Source organism: Nilaparvata lugens, chromosome X, assembly GCF_014356525.2.
Source record: "Nilaparvata lugens isolate BPH chromosome X, ASM1435652v1, whole genome shotgun sequence".
NCBI lineage: Eukaryota > Metazoa > Arthropoda > Insecta > Hemiptera > Delphacidae > Nilaparvata > Nilaparvata lugens.
Genome location: NC_052518.1, coordinates 12,305,101 through 12,325,004, shown reverse-complemented (window position 1 = coordinate 12,325,004; position 19,904 = coordinate 12,305,101). Strand labels below are relative to the sequence as shown.

Below are 19,904 nucleotides of genomic sequence, written 5' to 3'. Positions count from 1 at the left end.
TATTTTAAAAAGAATAGTGACCACCGTTTAATTTTTGTGTTTTTGTGCTGAAAATAACATACTAAATCGATCCCAACCAAAAATTTGATGACAGGTATGTTGGCACTGGACGTGCACTTTAGCCAAGATTTAATTTCAAAATTCAAAACATTCAATTAAAGATTTGATTGAATGTAAAATGTTCATTCATAATAATACTAAACATGAAAAAATTGTTAATTTGAGATAAGATGTCAACAATTGTCTCTTCTGCAGCAGTCAGCACTGTTTGTCCTCCTTTTTGTTTAATTGTTTCTTTATTTTAATTTTTTTTATTATATTTATATAACACAGTATGATTCAGATTAAATTTCTTCCCTACTTCTCTGTAGCTTTTGCCTAGTTTGATAATAATAATAATGAGTTTCCATTTGTAGGATGTCAATGTCTTTAATTGCAGCTAACATCACATTTTCATCATATTTTTTACACAGTTTTGTTCCAGGAACAGGTTTATACAATCGGGTCATTTTGAAAACCTAACTATCACAATTTAATTTTTAAGTAACATAAATTAAATAATAAAAAGTTGTTGAAATAACTAGATGAACACAAACGGAATCGAATAACAACATAACCTAAGTTGCCACAGCTGTTCAAAAGGTGCTGTTGCCTTTCATCACATTCAACGATGCCAAAGAAGTTGCATCAGAAGAAAAATTATATTTAATTGTAGTATTAAGATATTTTCAAGATTAAAAAATGTGTTTTTGCATCAAAAATTCAGTTTGGAAAGAAAAATTCTACTGATATTAATATTTCATACACTTTTTTAGTACATATGAAGTTTTGGAGCATACATTTTTTTATATAAAATTATAGCAACCTTGTTTATTATTTTATTCCTTCTGTTGGCCACTCTGGATAGAAACAGCTGTTTGACATTAGAGCCAAGATACTAGACTGACTCCACAATATGAAAAGAACAGATTCTAGATAATTGAATGCATTTGAAGAAAATGGAATGAAAGTTTTTCCCCAGTTTTGTTGCTATTCACCTTATCTTATGGTATCTGTTTCAGGTAGTGGAAAAAATTGGGAGGCGACCTCGAAAAAAGCAGAGGAGAGTTGAATAAGTGTAATAAGTGGTGAAAACAGTTTCCAATATTATTTTAAAATAAGCAGAGAAAACTTGTATCAAGTATAATAATTGTATTAAGTGGTGATAAAAGTTTTCAAAGTTTACTGGTAGCTGCAGCAAGTGTTCAGATAGGTTGCATAACCAAACGCAGTTGCCAAACTATACCAATCACTTCAGATGTGGGGAAAACTTGTATAATTGTATCAAGTGGTGATAAAAGTCGCCAAACTATGCCAGCGATCGCCGATAAAAGTTGTATGACTCAATTGGGAGGTTCTTCTGCTGAGAACTCAAAGTAATCGTCTTCCTCAAAGCTAGAAGAAGCTAATAAGCAGCAACTTATTTCTGAAAGATAATGAAAGACTATATATGAAAGATACTCGGCAGTGGACATACTGACAGAGATGGCTTGTGATGAGCGCATGGAGGCCGCCTGTCGAGAGCGTGTGGCATGGCTTGTATGTCAACTGTACGCTGAATGTGCCGAATTGGTGCGCCTCGTGAAGCATGGCGAGCGGCGCGCAAACATCGGCCAGTGCAATGATGGAGTGCACACGTCTCGAGCGTGCTTGAAAACGGCTTGGCAGACCAAAGTATGGACTACTACTAAGTGTGAACGGCAAAGTGGTAGACAACATGGAGGTGGAAGTCAGACACATGGATTTAGCAAGAGATTGCAACAGTAGTTCTCTTTCTAATGTGGAAGTGGATGGAATGGAAGGAGTTGGAGAATGTAGAAGAGTAGGAGATGTGAATGACATAGAAGAAAGAAGTATGTGAGGAGGAAATGCAGATGGAAGAAGGAGAAAATAAGGAGAAATTAGAAGAGAGTGTGATCAGAATCAGTAATAGAGAAAATTGTTTGAAGAGTCTTCCCCTTCACATGTCACCTCTGAATTACATGCAGAACTCTGCTAATGTCAGCAATGTAAGGGTGGAGTCAAAGAAGACAACATTCTGTCTTTACGACTTGATGGGTAGCTGTTGTTATGAAACATGCCCTTATCAACACTCGGCCTGAAGGTCGTCTCAAGGTCAGCTGAAGGGTGTCTCAAGGTCAGCTGAAGGGCGTCTCAAGGTCAACCACTACTACAACTCTCATGTGATGTATACCTGGATATTGCACTGAAAATTCTAATAATTCATTAAATTTGAAATGATGATTTCTTATCATTACCTGTATTTTTTTTTCTTTCATCTCTAATAAACTTATATTGTTGTTACTCTTGAAATGCTCAAGCTTTTAACCAATTCAATGCCATCACTGATGTGGAACTTGGTCATATTCTCAAAGGAATCAAATTTAACAACTCGTCAGGACATGATGATATGCTGGTGTTCCTCAGCACAGGAAAATCTAGAAAGAGTACTAAAAATACAAAAGAGGAAGGTTAGGTTAGGTTAGATTTGGTTTTGGTTAGGTTAGGTTAGGTTTGGAAAATTGTATGCAGAGCCAATTACATAGAGCACTGCAACCCCCTATTTGAACAAATGAATATTCTTACTGTTATTTCGATATATCTTTGGCGTGCTACCAATTTCATCCTATAGGTTTGATAGTTTTTCACCTATCACCCAAGGAAAGTCATTGGTTCAAATTATACTAACATCTTGATAAATCATGAATGGATTTAATGTCTATGAATAAGAAATCCAGTTCAGAGCAAATCAAATTATAATTTTCATAAAACCTCGGCAATTTACAACTCAAAAATTACTTAACAAAACCATTTGATACTTAAACAGAAAATTCTTACAAGCTAAAATACTTATCTCTTCATATTGAACTCATTTATTTAGCTACAGGCTTCCAAAATTACACAAAACATTCAACACAAATTTATAACATAATAAAATTATTCAGATCTCAATTAAAACATTTTAAACTTCACTTATGTAGAAAAATTTCAAGAGGACTCAAACAATTCTACCCTAGCCAGCAGCCATCTTATCTTGAGAGAAATGCCTGAAGCTTTTGGGTGAACGCCTAAACACATCATCAACTGTCAACCTCACTAATAAGGAATACAAGTTTACAATTTATATTTATTATTCTCAATAAAACTTTATTTTAAAACTGTTTTGAATTTATTTACCCTTTATGTTGTTTAGAATTATTAATTGTTACCTCAGAAATACAACCTTATTATTACTGTAGGTTATTCAACACTAGTCTGCATATCCATTACACCAATATTTACTATCAAGTTCTATTAATATTTTGAATATCGAATTGAAGATTCAATTTTTATTGAGAAAAAATATAATATTACAAATACCCCCCTCTTGACATAAAAAATTTTACTGTTTGAAAATAAAAAAAACTTACATTACATTGTAATTAATGAAATTCAAAATTTTAAATTTGAGAACAGGAACAATTTTTTCTACAAAAACATTGCATGTCATCTTAATTGAAAATTATTATAAAAATCAAACAATAGCATTTGTTACACATTTCCAAATAATATTTCAAAGTATAGAGTATTAAAATTATTTTTGATTCAGCTTTATAATTTTACATTTTTTCTCAATTAAAATTGAATCTTCAATTCGATATTCAAAATATTAATAAAACTGATAGCAAATATTGGTGTAATCGATATATGGACTAAACTTTTCACAGGGAATTTATCATATATACTAGTGTTGAACATTCCACTGAATCACTGTAACAAAGTTCTATTTCTGAATAAACATATAATTCTAAACAACATAAAGGTTAATCAAATTTTAAATAAATTTAAAAATAAAGTTTTATTGAAAACAATAGATATAATGTTTGTAGACTTGTGTTCTTTGCTGATTGGCAATTAATGACATCTCTCGGCTTCACTGGAAAGGCTTCTGGTCTCTCTCTAAAACTTTTTAATGGCTGGCTTATGTTAGGAGTGTTGGCTTCTGTTGAAATTTTCCTAAATAATTGAAATTTAAGATGTGTTATTTGTGATCTAAATGTTTCTGTAAAGTTTATTGATGTTATTGAACATACATGAAATGTAGATTTCAATTTTTCTTTTCATGTTGTGCTGAATTTCTCATTTAATGTTGAAAGCCATAAGCCTGTCTTGAAACCTGTAAACGATAGATAAGTATTCTTAATCTATGAGTTATAGGTATATTTTTATTTTGTTTTTGAAGTAATAATTTCTGAGTTTTTGTGAAAGCTGTTGGAATCTGTTTCAATGAACAGAACAAACATATTAGTAACCTCAATCATGTTCAATCTATGTTTGATCCATGTATGATTATTTGTTCTGTTGTGAACTGAAATTTTTGAATCATTTTTTAATAAATTATAATTTAATTTGCTCCGAACTGGATTTCTTATTCATAAGCATTAGATCCATTCATGATATATTAAGATATTAGCTTATTAGGAACCGATGACTTTCCTTAGGTGATAGGTGAATGCTATCCAACCTATTAGGATAAATTGGTAGCATGTCAAATGGTACCCCTGGTGGGACCCAAACTACAAAATATATCTCTGGTTATAAAAAAAAATTATTAGTAGGATAGAATATATTGATAGATTGTGAATGAGAGATGCTGCTGAGTGGGGAATCGGTTCGAGAGAGTTCAGGTTCTAATGAGTAAATATTTTTTATGCAGTAGCAAGATGTTAGATGTAGAAAAATCAATGCAAAACAAAATCATTCAAGTTTCTGATAGGGTCGATGAAGTTGTTCAAAGTGTAAATAAAAATAAGATCATAATTGAGCAACAAAATATGACACAAGATGCTATTAATGTAAAAAATAATGAAAGTATTAAGCATGTTGGAAAAGAGGTTGTGGATTTAAACGAAAAAGTAGACAGGGAAATCAAGGTATTGTCCTCTTTGAAAATAGACTGTCAGGAAAATACAGCTGCTATAACCGAGGTTAGGAAAAACATGAACAAAATAAACATGTCCACAAAACCAATTTGTAATCATAATGGTAACAATAGTAATTTTGATAGGTTTGAGTTTCAAATGCAAATTGACAAAAAGAATCCAATGCATTTCTCAGTAAACTTGACTGAATATCTTGAAAGAAATGAAATCACAAACTGGATCAAAATTAAAGGTATTTTGGAAAACAATTTCAATTCAAATTTCGCTCATCATGATTGGTGGATTTTTATCTGTTTCGATGTAAACAACTATGAAGAATAATTTAAAGAGAAATTCATTGCTGGAATGTGGTCAGACGATATTCAGTCATCTGCTAGAAATGATTTGAGATTTGGAAAATATAAGCCAAACTTTTCAATATTGCTAGGAACCTAATTCCAGCCTTAGATAAAGATACTATTTTTAAAATTTTGAAAGGTCATTATGATGAAACCATATCTACAGCTGCAATCATTTGTAATATTAAGACTAGTGAAGTTCATTTGTTTGTTGAATGAGTTTGACAATACTGACACTTACAAAGTAAACAGACAAATGTCCCGTGATCATAACAATGCTCAAACTGGAAGTCAAAACAAAACAATAAGTTTTCATCAGATTGAACCTAGGGATGATAGAAATAGATTTCAGAATTCAAATGGTGTAATGTTTCATGATAATAACAAGCGGTATCAAGGAAGTAGGAATTATTTCCAAAATCGAAGGTACCAAAATGGACCAAAAAATAATGATCATAGAGATCAAAATTTTCAGAATAATTTCAGAGATAATAGAAATCATCAACTTGTGAATTCAAATCAATTTAATTCAAATTGACCAACTAACAACTACCAGTTAGATTTCAACCTCCCACCGCCAGGTTATATGCCTGCTCAAACTTCCAATAAGATGAATGCGAATAATCGTCCAACACAGAATGTTCCTTTAGACGAAATGACAGCCCTGTTCTCCCAATTAAGGAAAGTTCAAATTTTGATATAGCAGTAGACATAAATAAAATAAATTTTGAATCTGCAACTTCAAACAAATTAGAAAGCCAGAATTGATCAGTCAAGATCACATGCAAGAAAACAGTTGTAAAAATGTAAGTAATGAAGTAATACCTAGTTATCAAGAAAGTCATATTAGAGAATCAAGTGTTAACATAGTACATGCTCCAGAAATTCAGGTAAATGAATCTATGAATAAATCTGAAACTGTTTGTCAAGAAGAACCATACATGGTAGGTTGTATTTTTAATGAACTGTTGGAGGAACAAGAGAACACTCCACCTTCTGGATATGATTTAGCAGAAATAGAAGTACAGATTTTCAATAAGAAATATCAAATCATTATTGACTATAATTATTGACTATATGATTATATCAAATCATATTAAATGTAATTAATGAGAAACTTGTTGATGAAATGAAGAAAAACAATCTCAAATTAAACTTAGTACCAGCTCCTAATGTAAGTATAGTTGTAGCTACTGGTATGCGACATAAGAAGGTAAATAAACAGATTATGTTAAAAGTATTATTTGATAAGTTAGAATTGCCAATAGTTTTTCTTATAGTTCAAGATTTAAATGTAGATATTTTGGTGGGTTGTGATCTCTTAAAAGATGCTGGAGCAGTTATTGATTTTAATCAAAATATGATATCATTGAAAGATTGTTGTTTTCCATTTATGAAAAATGATACCGTACCTTGAAGTACAATAGGATTTTTCATGTCAACATAGAAAGAAACCAAGAAACGTTTGATACTTTATGGAATCAGCAGATTGATAATTTAAGATTACAACTAAGTGGTGAATCTCCTGAATTGGTAAGCCAATTAATTGAATTATTTGAAACTAATAAAGATATTTTCTCTGATAGTCCTGGATCTGCAAAAGATTATGTCAACTTAAAATGAAAGATAATGTGAAATTAGATAAGAAGAGTTATCCGATCCCATATCAGTATAGAGATCAAGTTAAGAAAGAATTAAAGAAAATGTTAGATCAGAAAATCATTGAAGCAGGTAGCTCTGAATACACAAGCCCTATGGTAGTGGTAAAAAAGCCAAATAATGAAATTCGATTATGTTTAGATGGAAGAGAGATAAATAAGTGCATAATAAAAGATTTTACAGGAACTGAACCAATAGATAACTTACTCATTCGATTCAATAAGTGCAACTACATTAGCAGTTTTGATCTCACTCAAGGTTTCAATCAGGTAAAATTAACTGAAGATAGTAAAAAATATGAAGCTTTCAATGTTTTTGGTCAGACTTATCAATATACACATCTACCATTTGGTTTGAATATTAGTGGATCTGAATTTATCAAATGCTTGTACAAAATGCTAGGTGAAGAGGTTTGTGAGTTTACTATTGCTTATATTGACGATCTTGCCATTTCTAGTATATCTCTTCAACAACATATCAGTAGAATTGAATTATTATTCAATAAGTTAAGAGAAAGTAACTTGAAATTGAAACTAAATAAATCAAAATTTATTGCAGACAAGATAAATTATTTGGGTTTTATTATAAGAAAAAATGGCATTGAAGCAGATGACGCTAAGCAAGATGCTATTCAGAAATTTCCCATTCCACAAAATTTGAAACAATTGCAGTCATTAATTGGTCTCTGTAATTTTTACAGAAAGTTTCAGAAAAATTATTCATACCTGACAAATCGTTTTAAGCATCTTCTATGCAAGAAAAATAAGTTCATTTGGACTGAAAAAGATAATGATACCTTTCAAGAAATCAAAAATAGATTCATCGACTGTGTGATTTTGAAACATCCTGATTATAAGAAAAGTTTCATTTTGGCCACTGATGCTAGTGATTTAGGAATTGCAGCCGAGTTATTTCAGGAAAGTGAAGACAAGGAACACTGTGTCATTGCATATGCTAGCAGAAGCTTAACAAAATCTGAATTGAATTACACAATATGTGAGAAAGAATGTTTAGCTGTATTATTTGGCTTAATGAAACTTCAAAATTATTTTGGTAATCAAAAAATAGTTGTCCGTACAGAGATCATAAAGCTTTGACTTTCTTAAAAAAATTTAAGATAGGACATGGTCGTTTGGGAAGATGGATTCTTGCATTACAGAACTTTAACATTGAGTGGGAATTTGTAGCAGGAAAGGATACATTGTGCCAGATAACATTTCTAGAACTGATTATGAAGGTAATTTAGAAAATCGAAATTCAAATGAATTCAGAGTACTAAATATCATCAAGAGTGACAACAAGTTAATTGAAATAGTTAAGAAAATCAAAGAAATTCAAAAAGAAGATGTTTGGTTAAAAAATGTAAGAGATAACTTAGAGACAGGTAATTTGAATATCAACAAATTTTTTAAAGTAAATGATGATCTTTTATTCATTAGAAAATCTGGAAAAAATAGTTTTTGGAAAGTTGTGTGCCCTCAGCACTGTATGAAGAATTGATAGTTGAGTTCCATGAAAGATTAGGTCATGTAGGTATATCAAAAACATGCAAGTTTATTGAAGAGACTTTTTACATAAAATATTGTTACAGACCCGTTACAAAAACTATAAGATACTGTAAGTATTGTCAACTTGTAAAGACATCAAATGAGAAGTTATTAGAAATGCATATACCATAATTTCTGAGAAAAAAACATCACAAAGTGTTCATTGATGTTTATGGAGAACTACCAGGTGGCAAATACAAATGGATGTGCATTATTCATGATGGCTTTACTAAGTTTACAAAGTTGTATCCTATAGTTAAGGCTAACGCTCATAATTTAGTAAAAGTTGTTAAAAAATATGTAAATGAATTTGGCAAATTTGAATATATAATCAGTGATAATGGTACTTGTTTTCAAAGCAGATTGTGGAAAGAATCTATGGAAAGATTAGGTATAAAATATTACTACATTTCAGTCTATCATCCCCAGGCAAATCTTAGTGAAAGACCATTAGTGAAAGAGGTAAATCGCATATTGAGAACCTACGTTCCAATAAATAAGCATAATATTTGGTACAAGTATATTGATAAGGTTGAATTTGTCATCAACAACAATTTTCATGAATCAACTGGTCACATACCCATGGAGCTTATGATGAATCATAAATTGTCACATCTTGTTTTTAAGTATAAACTACTACACTACTACATTACCTGGAGGTGATTGCCATCCATGTCCAAGTTTGCAACTTTAAACTCAAATAACAGTCACTGTATCATGAAAGAAACTGATTCAAAACAAAAAATCCTCACCTAAATTAATCCTGTATGCTGAACTCTAAACCTTGAAAGCTGAAAATATCAAAAAACCAAACCCTACCTAAGTTAATCCTCACCTAAGTTAATCCTGTATGCAGCGTCTATCTCTTTTCCAAAAGACAAGTTACATTGTCATTTCAAGCCTGAAATGTACACTGTATGTATGATACACAATTTACGTGACTTTGAGTGAGCTTGACATGCACCCCGTCTACTACAAGCATGAGGCAATGTTAACAGATGTCACCTGTATCGAGCTTGGTATGCATCAGTCGACTACAAGCATGAGGCCATGCTAATAGATGTCTACGCGTATCCAGATCAGCCCAACACTGGAGTCACACTTTACGGAAATTCATACTGAGTGCCTTAACGGACTGTTTTCAAAATTCAATAGGTAGGTAGCAGTTCATAGAAAGAACACATAGACGAGATATTTCATCTGTAGAACAGCTGTTTCGACGACTTTTAAAAAAATAATCGAATTTCACAATTTACACAAAGGAAAAAGTACTCTGAAAACAATTATATATACACATGAATACAGAAGTCTGATCGTATTTTCAAATATGTTACCGCCAATCGTCATTATGTTATTCTCCTGAATTATTCTCGTTTAAGAATGGGGCTTACAGTTCAATGAGCAAGGAAAGTTGTGTGAGTGTACCACGCCAGATATTTGTGCTCTACAATCTAAGATCAAGTAGAGCGCTCTATCCCATATAGATTTGAAGGTACACCTGACAACAATGCTCCTTGTATTGTGAAAACACCTAATTTTCAGCTACAACCATCATTACCAACTACATTGTCCTCACATTGATATTTCACACAATTACATAAGTTGATGAGATTTTGTTCTATGAGAATCACCCGTTAAGGTGCGTACAGATTTACGCGCCGCGAACATGAGCATGGCTGATTAAAAGTGAATTGCTCATGTTCGCGGCGCGTATATCTGTACGCACCTTTAGATGCACTTCATTGCAGTATTTCCTTGTGGAGAGGCCAGGGGCAGCTTATCAATTCGAAACTGGATTCTCAATTTTCTAATAAATAAATGGTTGCAAAAATTTAAAGTTATTTTATGAGTAGTTATGTAACCTTAACATCACCTACACTACAAAATAGAGAAAGTTGAAATTGAATTCTGAAGACACTAAGTTATATTAAAATTAATTGGAATTCACTGATGATTGTCTAGGCTATATAGTGGGTCCAGTCCAATCAAATATCAATTTGAAAACTGTTTAAGCTTTGATTATTGTAGTTGTAGTGGATAGGTAACCTAACAGTCATCAGCTGCAGTATAATATTTGGTACCTATTATTTACAGTAGGCTATAATATTTTTGTAAATGGATTTCTATTATAGAGGCAGTAGAGAATCAATCCAAAGGGTACAAAATTCATTCTATTTTGCAAAGAAAAATTGTGTCAGTTTTGAGAGAAATCTACTTGGATGAGAATCATATATCACTAAAATAAATTATCCAAAAGAAAATGAAATAGTTTATTGGAAACAAACGGCATATAATGTATAGCTTAATTCATCTATTACTAATTCATAACATAAGACTTAGTATATCAAATAAACAATGTACAATATTTGGATCGAGCATCAACAGTTTTCTTAGACTAGCATTCATAATTTTCATAACAATACTAATAACATGTCCGAGCACTCTGTTCACTTTTTAGAGCTAACAAAATTTTAAGTTTATAGATCATAACTTAGTAAGTGCAAAGTATAATCAGCAGTCACGGACCCAGTTGGTTATTCTAAAGAGAAGTTACATCTACTGCATAATTATATAGTGATTTCCTAAACTTTTCAATTTTAATTCAAAAAACGATTTACTAGCCTGTTCATAACAAAGTCAATACAAACTTGCTACAGCTCTGTTCCATTTATAAATAAATTCAAATTTCTCTTTGAATGGAAGTTAAAAACAAATATCATTCTAAATAATAGAGTTTCATAATAGGAAAATATGACCTATTCAAGAGTAGTTACTATTTTCCATGTTTTTGTCCTTAAAAAATACTGTATTTTTTATTAAATGAACATAGCTCGAGTTCAGTGGTTCTCAAAACTACTGGAAGATGATTTATTACCACACTTCCCATTTCATTCCAAAAAAACTGTGTTGCTTAGTTTATTATATTGCAATGAAAAATATTCAATATTGGTTGAATAAACGAAGTTGATGTACAATATTCTAATAGATTGGAACAAATTATGTCATTTATTCATCCCATAATGAATGGTATACTATTTCATAAGAATTTTGTCTTGAAGATGGAGGTGCGATTATTCCTCCAATCACATTTGATCCTTGAATAAATTACTAAAATGTTATTACTCCTTTAAATAGTTTCAACTATTGAACTATTAATACTTATTGGGAAGTGTTAGCTACAGTACTGTACTCAGCTTTGGTTGTCTTTGTATTGAGAACCACTTGACTAGATATTTATTAGCTCTAACTATCGCTCTTAAAACTATAAGATCACTCAACCATCAGACTGCATTGAGAATACTAATAGACGTTTTATTACATTAAAGATTTTGCTCGAGAATCATTATTGCATATTTTTGGAACTGTAAAACAAAACAATGTTAATGAACACACTCTTTTTTATTATTGAATATTGATTTAAATTATTCGACTAAATAGTAAAAGCACTCGTGTGAGTGCCAATCTCTAAACAATACAAATACAGTACTTAAGTACATTTCTCATCAAAAAATCTTACTTTCCTAGTCTCTTATATTTCATTTCTTATAATTATTGTAAAGAATTTTCCAAGCAATAGAATATTTAGAAAGACATTTTTCTCTGGTAATCACAAACATATCCTTTCAAATTTTTATGGCTGATTTCTAACTGAAAAATATTTAAATAAAAAATGTGATTTTCAAGCACTAATTTAATTGAATTTTGGTAATACATATAAACCAGTTTTAAAGATAATTCAAATCCAATAAAAGTATTGATAACAAGCTAATGAACAAATATTGCATTTTAAGAATAACACAAACAATTAACCGTTTTTAGATGCTCTGATAGCCTTACCTACAAATATTCCTGTTCTTGTAATAGTTTTCATTCTTATGTGACTCCCACATTTATATAAACTATTTTCAATGCCACGGGCATTGTGTATTGTTGAGTACAACTTCATGAGTTACGTTGAGAGTTGGTAATTCCTCCATATATTGTTTCCAAATATCATATTCATTCTTTACTTGAGAAATTCACATTATCCAAAAAATAAATAATAAATTAATGAAATGAACTATTATTCTCTTTACTTAACCGATCTTAATGCATTAAATCTACTCCTTTCTAAAACTATGCTTATCATTTATAGAAGATAACTAATGATGATTAAGTAAGTGCTCAACTGGATATGTGATGGTTTAAATCCAGAGTATTGTACTTACAATAAGAATGGCACAAGTAGTGAATATTTTATTTCTAGGTAAAATTAATCGCATTCAATCCACAGCGCTTGTGATAAATTAATTGCACAGTCAAAGCTGTGTTAAGAGATTAATCCCAACCATTGATGTTTTTAATTATCGCTTTAGAATACAGTGAATTATTTATTCAAAAATATCATTTTCATGATAATTTTCTTATTATATAAATGATGGATGTTGTGATGTGGATAGATCAGATGAATTGACATGAAACAGTCAACAGAATATAAATAGCTTGATTGAAACTTTCTAAACAGAAGATTATCGACATTTTTCTCGATTGATGGATTTTATGTAATATGTAAGGTACTATCACTCAATACATTTCAAATGATAGAATTGACCTTTTATCAATATGGTAGTTATTGAAACGGTAGGAAAATGCAAGATCAGCAGCTGTATTTGTATTGTGAATTATATGAGTAATGATGATGGAATGATGAGGATTGATAATGGAAAGCTATCACTTCACAATGATGATGATACCCTTCAGTGGCGTAGTGCGGTGGCGTTCTAAATCATTCCATTATAGAGAGTGAAAATAAATAATATTTTCATTCCATTGCATCCGATATACCGTTAAAGTCTCTCGGTCTTTTACTGGGTGATTTCAAATGATATTATATTTTCAGGTATGAAAAAGGGGACTAATATTTACATTTGAGCATAAATTAATCTTATCTAACAATTGGTAAAGCCGGAAAAATTATTTTTCATCTCTCTAGAGTCTAGAATCCTTATGTGTGAATCTTTGTTCAATATAATCTACTGTAAGTTAAATATTGGAACTAAAAAAATTATTATCTCAAATAATAACAGTTGATATTCGATATTTGTTCAGAGACAAGCGAAATTGTACTACGCCACTGCACTTGACACATCATCATATGATTGTTACAATTGAAACAATGAAAACTGAAGAAATTCAAGATTTGGAACTTTTTTTGGAAACCATAAAACTTGCAAAACGGAATATAAATATGAAAATGACATGATATTAATGTATCAATCTACTTTTATCAAACGATCCGATCGAAAATACTGAACAATACAATATTTTTAAGGATGATCATCTTAAGATAAAGCGACAGTACTTTCATAATGATCATTTATAGTGAGATTAATGTGATCTGTGGGATTTATTTTTACCAAAAAAATTATGATTAGATACCGTTATCAGTTATAGTCCCTAACATTAAAAGCTTTTTTATTCAAAGATACTTATTCTGCAAATTGTTAAGCGTTTTCTTTTACTTACACGAACAATTTTATATAATACACGTATTCTCTGTTAAAATAGTTACATAAATATTCTTGCACGTACAAAAAACTAGTTTTTGAACTTCTTTTGGTTTCTGAATCGTTTTGAATAAAAAAGTGAGTTCTCGGCCATTATCTTGTAACAAGCAAAGTGATTATTATCAATCATACATTTCTGGCAATCTTTACTGTAAAAGCCCTGGTTCACAATCAAGCGTGCACCTTACACACAAACACTCTATGCACTTTGCACTATGCACACTTCTGTTCGAGTTCACAAAATAATTATACTGCAGTTTGCACGGGAATGAGAATCAGAAAAACCTATAAATGTCATTCTTCTCTCCCAATTGATTTCCAATAGTTGAGATTTATCTAATTAGACTTTTATAGAAATATTCTATTTTCTCAATGTAGTCTGCACAAATTCAGGTAAATGCAATGTATTATCCATAAAAATTAGTGACTCGTCACTCAAATTTCAATATTTCTAAATAGATTTATAATATGTAATAATAATGAGTAATAACTGATACTCAACAAATATATAGACAATGGAAAGCTAGCTATGGTAATTTGATATATAAATAAATATTTATACAATTGTTCCAACGGTACGAAACGTTTTAAAATTTGTTTTGCTCTTGATATGAAGAAAATCTAAACTTAGATCTTGCTAAATTAGGAAATCCAACATTCCTCAGAACACTGACTGCTGACAGTAAAGAACAGCTAAGAAATGTATAAAGATTTATTGGACATCCAATGAATTTGTTTCGAGCCAAATAACTAAGTCTGAGAAAGATGAATGTTTGTAGCTTTGTACAGTAGCAGGAAAACATCTTAGACAATCAAAGTCTTGTTGAATGAAGTTCAAACATTTTCATGGACATCATTAGCAAAATATATTTTGAATTAAGATTTAGAAATTCGTTGGTTTTTGATTCTTATGTTATCATATTTGTGAAAATCATACTTTTCTAGGTTTCAATCAACTGAGGAGTTCTAAAATTGTGAGACCCAACAATTTAAATCTTAATTATTTAAGAGTTTGGTGTTGCAAGAGAATTGAGAAACTGAAAAAATAATTTTAAAATATCAGCAATATCTCAAAAATATTCTGGATTTATCTAATAATTCCTTTCAAATTTTTGACGCAGTTTTACTTTTTCTATTAACAGAATAGCATCATAGAAAACATTTACTGCTGACATCAAGGATATTGGTTCTATAAATTATTGATAATGTTTGAAAAAATAACATTTTCAAATTCCTGAACAATCTATTGCTTTGTACAATATATTGAACTTGAATATATCTATAAATATGACGGGCGCACTATATATAATATAGGACTGTACAAAATACGATCCAGAGTTTAGGAAAATCCCAAATTCTAGATACATAAATAAGGTTCTCCACTTTCGATGGTGAGAATAACTATTATTGAAAATGATTGTTTTCATGATCTAATCTAGATGAGTTTCAAAATAAAATTATTAGAAAACGATGCGTATGAGGCAATGTAACACTTTTTCAATGAGAATAATTAAAAATAAGATGATGTGTGAATTTGAAATTTATTAATACGATGCTATCTTTATAAGTTTCAACAACATACCATCAAAAAATTATACTAATTGTTACTTGCGAGTAGTTGAATTTATTAAACACTCTATGTCCATTGTAATTATCGTTACTTAGACTTAAACTTCGACTGGAGAGTCAATTCTTGCATATACATACACTCACACATACTCACATACGCACCAACCTCTTAGTTTGTAAATTGGTACCAACTTTCATCAAGTATGATTAATAATTTATTATTAATATTATTGCGTTATCACTTTCAAACAAGTGGCACAGTATATCTTAGTGGGGGGATATACCACCCAATTTCTAACAAACATTCGTGTTGATGCTCACTACACAACACTCATAAGATTATGTATAATATAATTCTTTTGAAATAATAACGATAGGAAGAAGTAAGGCCAATTATTAGGAATCGCACTCAATTGTTTCCTGGAAGCTCCTCCTGAATGGATCTAAACATCATCACTTTTTGGCTGAGGTAGCAAAGAGATTAATACAAATTAAGTTTGGAGACAATATGGACTTCCATACGTATTCCAGAAGCCTTAACAGAATTATATACTTGCTTGGAGCTTCCTTACAAATATATCAACAAACGAATACAAAGGAATTATATACATACAATGTACAAAAACGTAGGATACCCTGGTCAATGAACAATGCTATTTATTTAAGGAGAGTTTTCCAGAATAATTTCATCCAGGCTGGCATTTCCAAGCACACATACGGTCACACACACATACTAATGCACCACATTATACATTCAGTCACTGTATGTGAACATACAAATTGCAATCTAGAAATAATAGCAACAATATTGATGAAGAATTATGAACATCGATATTATTCTCATCAGATTCCACAATTTTTTGTTGAAAATAAGACGAAACTGGTTAAAAGGGGAATTCAATCTACAAGGGAAAAATTGATAACGAATTGTTATTAACATTATTCTATTGTGGCCAATAAATTATTATTGATTATTCTTATGAAACCTATGTGAGTTCACTACAACATTCTGAATAATATCAAAGTTCACAATTTCATTGATTCATCTTCGAAATATTATTATTATAAGAAATCTCTGTTTAAACTGGAGAACTAAATTGAAATTTGAAATGCTCACACGAATTATTTAAAAGTAACTGATTCGGTTCGTAACTAATTAACGTTCAATTGTTCATATTTAGACATTATTTGTACCACCATTCTAATGACATTTCGCATCAAATTTAATAATACTATTAACGTACTTGAAGTCAATGTTTTTAGACACTTGAACATTCAGATTAAAATCTCTCATCACACATTTCAAATTTAGATCAATAAGCAGAATATACTTAATTAAATTACATAACAATATATTAATTTAATCACATTATGTGAATAACTTCATAATTCGTTACCCTAGAATGAAACATCATTATTGTTATTCTAAATTGTCTGTCATTGCATTATAACTAGTGATTACGAGAATTGGTAGCAAATCCTAATCAGGTGGGCATGTTGTGTTAAACAAAGTGTGATTAAATAATACAGCTTCAACAAGAAAACAAAGCTTGGACGTAAGGCACATAATGCTGAGTAAATTGATTTAATAACACAATTTAAGTACCGTACAATACATTGTGTATTCGTGTACCGGACAAGAGTTTTGCGCTCGGTTGTCAAAGAAAATATACATTAGTTTTACATCTCTAAAATAGAATTTTCATACAGGGAATTTTCCACAAACACCTATATAAACAACAAATTTAAACACGATTAAATTATCAAATTGGTTCAGATAGCGAATCATATCTCTTAGAGGACGATTCCAAGACCAATATGAGAATTTACAAATATCCATACAAAGCACACATGCACTGTGTAATAGTTGGCATTGTAAGATTTCAAATAAGAAATTGGATGCAAGTATCAGGAATAATTATAATCATAGTGTATAGAACCCAAGTTAAGCTAAATACACGGAATCCGCGAAAATATCCTCTGACAATATTCGATTATGGTCCAGGTAATAGAAAGACAGGTAGCATAATATTAGATAGTGAACGGCTTAAAGCTAGTTGGAACAAACACTGACTCGTTCTTACCCTGGGTAAAGGGTAAGTTTATCAAGTTTAAACATTAAATGTAACAAAATTGAAATTCATATAAATTATGCAGGTCCTATACAGGGAAGAAAGTAATCGATTTAGTAAGTAGCTATTAACATTATCTTTATACGAGTCAATTCAAAACTCTACAATACCGTAAGTTATTAATAGAAGGGACACTAATAAGATCGAGGGGTATAAGATTCTATTATGGATAGACTCTATCATGACAATGATGATGGAAGTGAGTTATTCAAAACTTCGTATCAATTTAGTTTTGAATATAAATAGAAATTTGTCACCCCAAGGTGGATCCTATTCAGTGGATAGGTCAGTAGAGTAGGCTACCTATCCTCATGGAAGGCTATTAATATCAACAGGTAGGATTAGCTGAATTTGAATTTTTACATGGAAGTGAGAATCATATCGATGAATCCCACTTCTTTAGAATATTACAGATTCCACATATAAATATTACAGAGTTATTGCTATCGATTCTGTATAAACTTTAACGAGCTTACTTACTGAATGTGGTAGAGGTTTGTGTATGAGGGAAAGAAAAGAGTAAAATTCGTTGACAATTGAGGGTCAATTGTTATAGATGTACATTATTGCATGGGAGTGAAAAAATAGATGCATGGGGGATTTCAATGCCACGATATCTAGATGAAGAAGCAGCCTCTAAACTAGCATAACAACCCAGTCCAACGAAATGAACAACATTAGACAGTTTGTTCGTTACGTTTTCATAGTCAGATATAGAAGAGACCCTTCGTAACAACCATAACACCGATAACAAAACTATATCGCCTGGCACTTTGGAACGAGGGGAATCAACAAGTTCAACACCACACAAGCGTTAGGTTCGTCCCTCGTTGTGTCTCATTACAATAAATACTATTTATCTTACAATAATTACATGCAGACAAAACGAAGCCTGCCGAAACGACACTGAGTATATGCGGGATACACCAACACTGTCGCGGCACAACACTGACCCAACAACAACAAACAACAGGGTCCAGGGCCAGAGTGAGAGCAGAGCAGTAGGCTGGATGCAGGGCTGGGACACAGTAACAAGGGACTAGACAGCCGTCTCGGTGTGACTGTGCGAAGATAGCCGTTCGACATCGATCTCTGGAATCATCAGTTCATCCTGCACGTTGTCGGCGTACTCTATGGAAGAGGCCTGCGATAGTCGCTTGCTCAGCGATGTCTGCTTGCGGAGCGCTTCAGCCAGAGACTCGCTGTAGCGCGCGTCCAGACCTTGCCGAAAAGCATTAACTACTCGGATCTGCAATCAACAAGGCACAAGTAAAGTGCCAATCATTAGATACACTTCATCTCAGTCCACACACACAAGCGTCACGAGTTAACAACACTCATGCTCTATAGAAACCTCATGCCGTCAAAAACAATTAAACATTTATCTAATTGACTGTAGTATGACATTGAAATAAACGCAGTCAACTGTTGTCAGAGATGTAGAATTATCCATAATGACATACAATCACAACATGTTATCCATTCTTCTCGAATCGGTTTCAACTGAACCAAACGTTTTAGCTCAACCTACAACTGTTGATGATGATAATGGCCTAAGCATTGAAACCTAGGTTTCCTTTCAATATAACTAATTCGGGTGTGTGCATACAGAGAGCTCAGAGCGTCAGTGGTCAGAGCTGTATTCAAGTGCGTACAGTCACATGCGCCATGAACACGCGCATTTCACTTTTCATCAGCTGATATGTTATGCTCATTATCTCTGTATCTTACTGTTTCTGTACTTTACTGTATCCATCAGCTGATGATACTCTTATTATATTTGTATTTGTACAGAAGCAGTAAGATACAGAGATAATGAGCATCAGCTGATGAAAAGTGAAATGCGCGTGTTCGTGGCGCATATGTCTGTACGTACCTTCAGAAGGATATCAAGTAGATTGAAAACATCATGTGTTTTAATTTCATAATTGAATTCTACTACATATCTGACAGCAGTGTTTAATTTGGAAAAATATTGAGTTGTGTTGTCTAGAGTGTTACCTTAGTCCAGTCACTAAAGTTTCAATTCACTGAACAGGTTCAACCGGACAGGTATTGGTCCTCCAATAGGCTACACTCATATATGTTTGTACCTGGGAAGACCGACAGACGAGTAATATCATAAATGTAGTGGAATGCGGATACCTGCCCA

The 19,904-nt window shown here is 31.6% G+C and overlaps 1 protein-coding gene across 3 annotated transcripts in view; it reads right to left on the bottom strand.

The window, feature by feature from the left end:
• Window positions 1-10,761: 10,761 nt before the first annotated feature.
• LOC111043351 (plasma membrane calcium-transporting ATPase 2) overlaps window positions 10,762-19,904 on the bottom strand; it is a 406,771-nt gene continuing 397,628 nt past the window's right edge. The window contains exon 25 of one of the 3 annotated variants that reach the window (XM_039442420.1): window positions 10,762-19,001. In XM_039442420.1, the coding sequence (XP_039298354.1) occupies window positions 18,792-19,001 (210 nt within the window). In that variant the 3' untranslated portion in view covers window positions 10,762-18,791. The remainder of the gene's footprint in view (window positions 19,002-19,904) is intronic. The other 2 variants (XM_039442422.1, XR_005573144.1) reach the window with 2 other exon arrangements.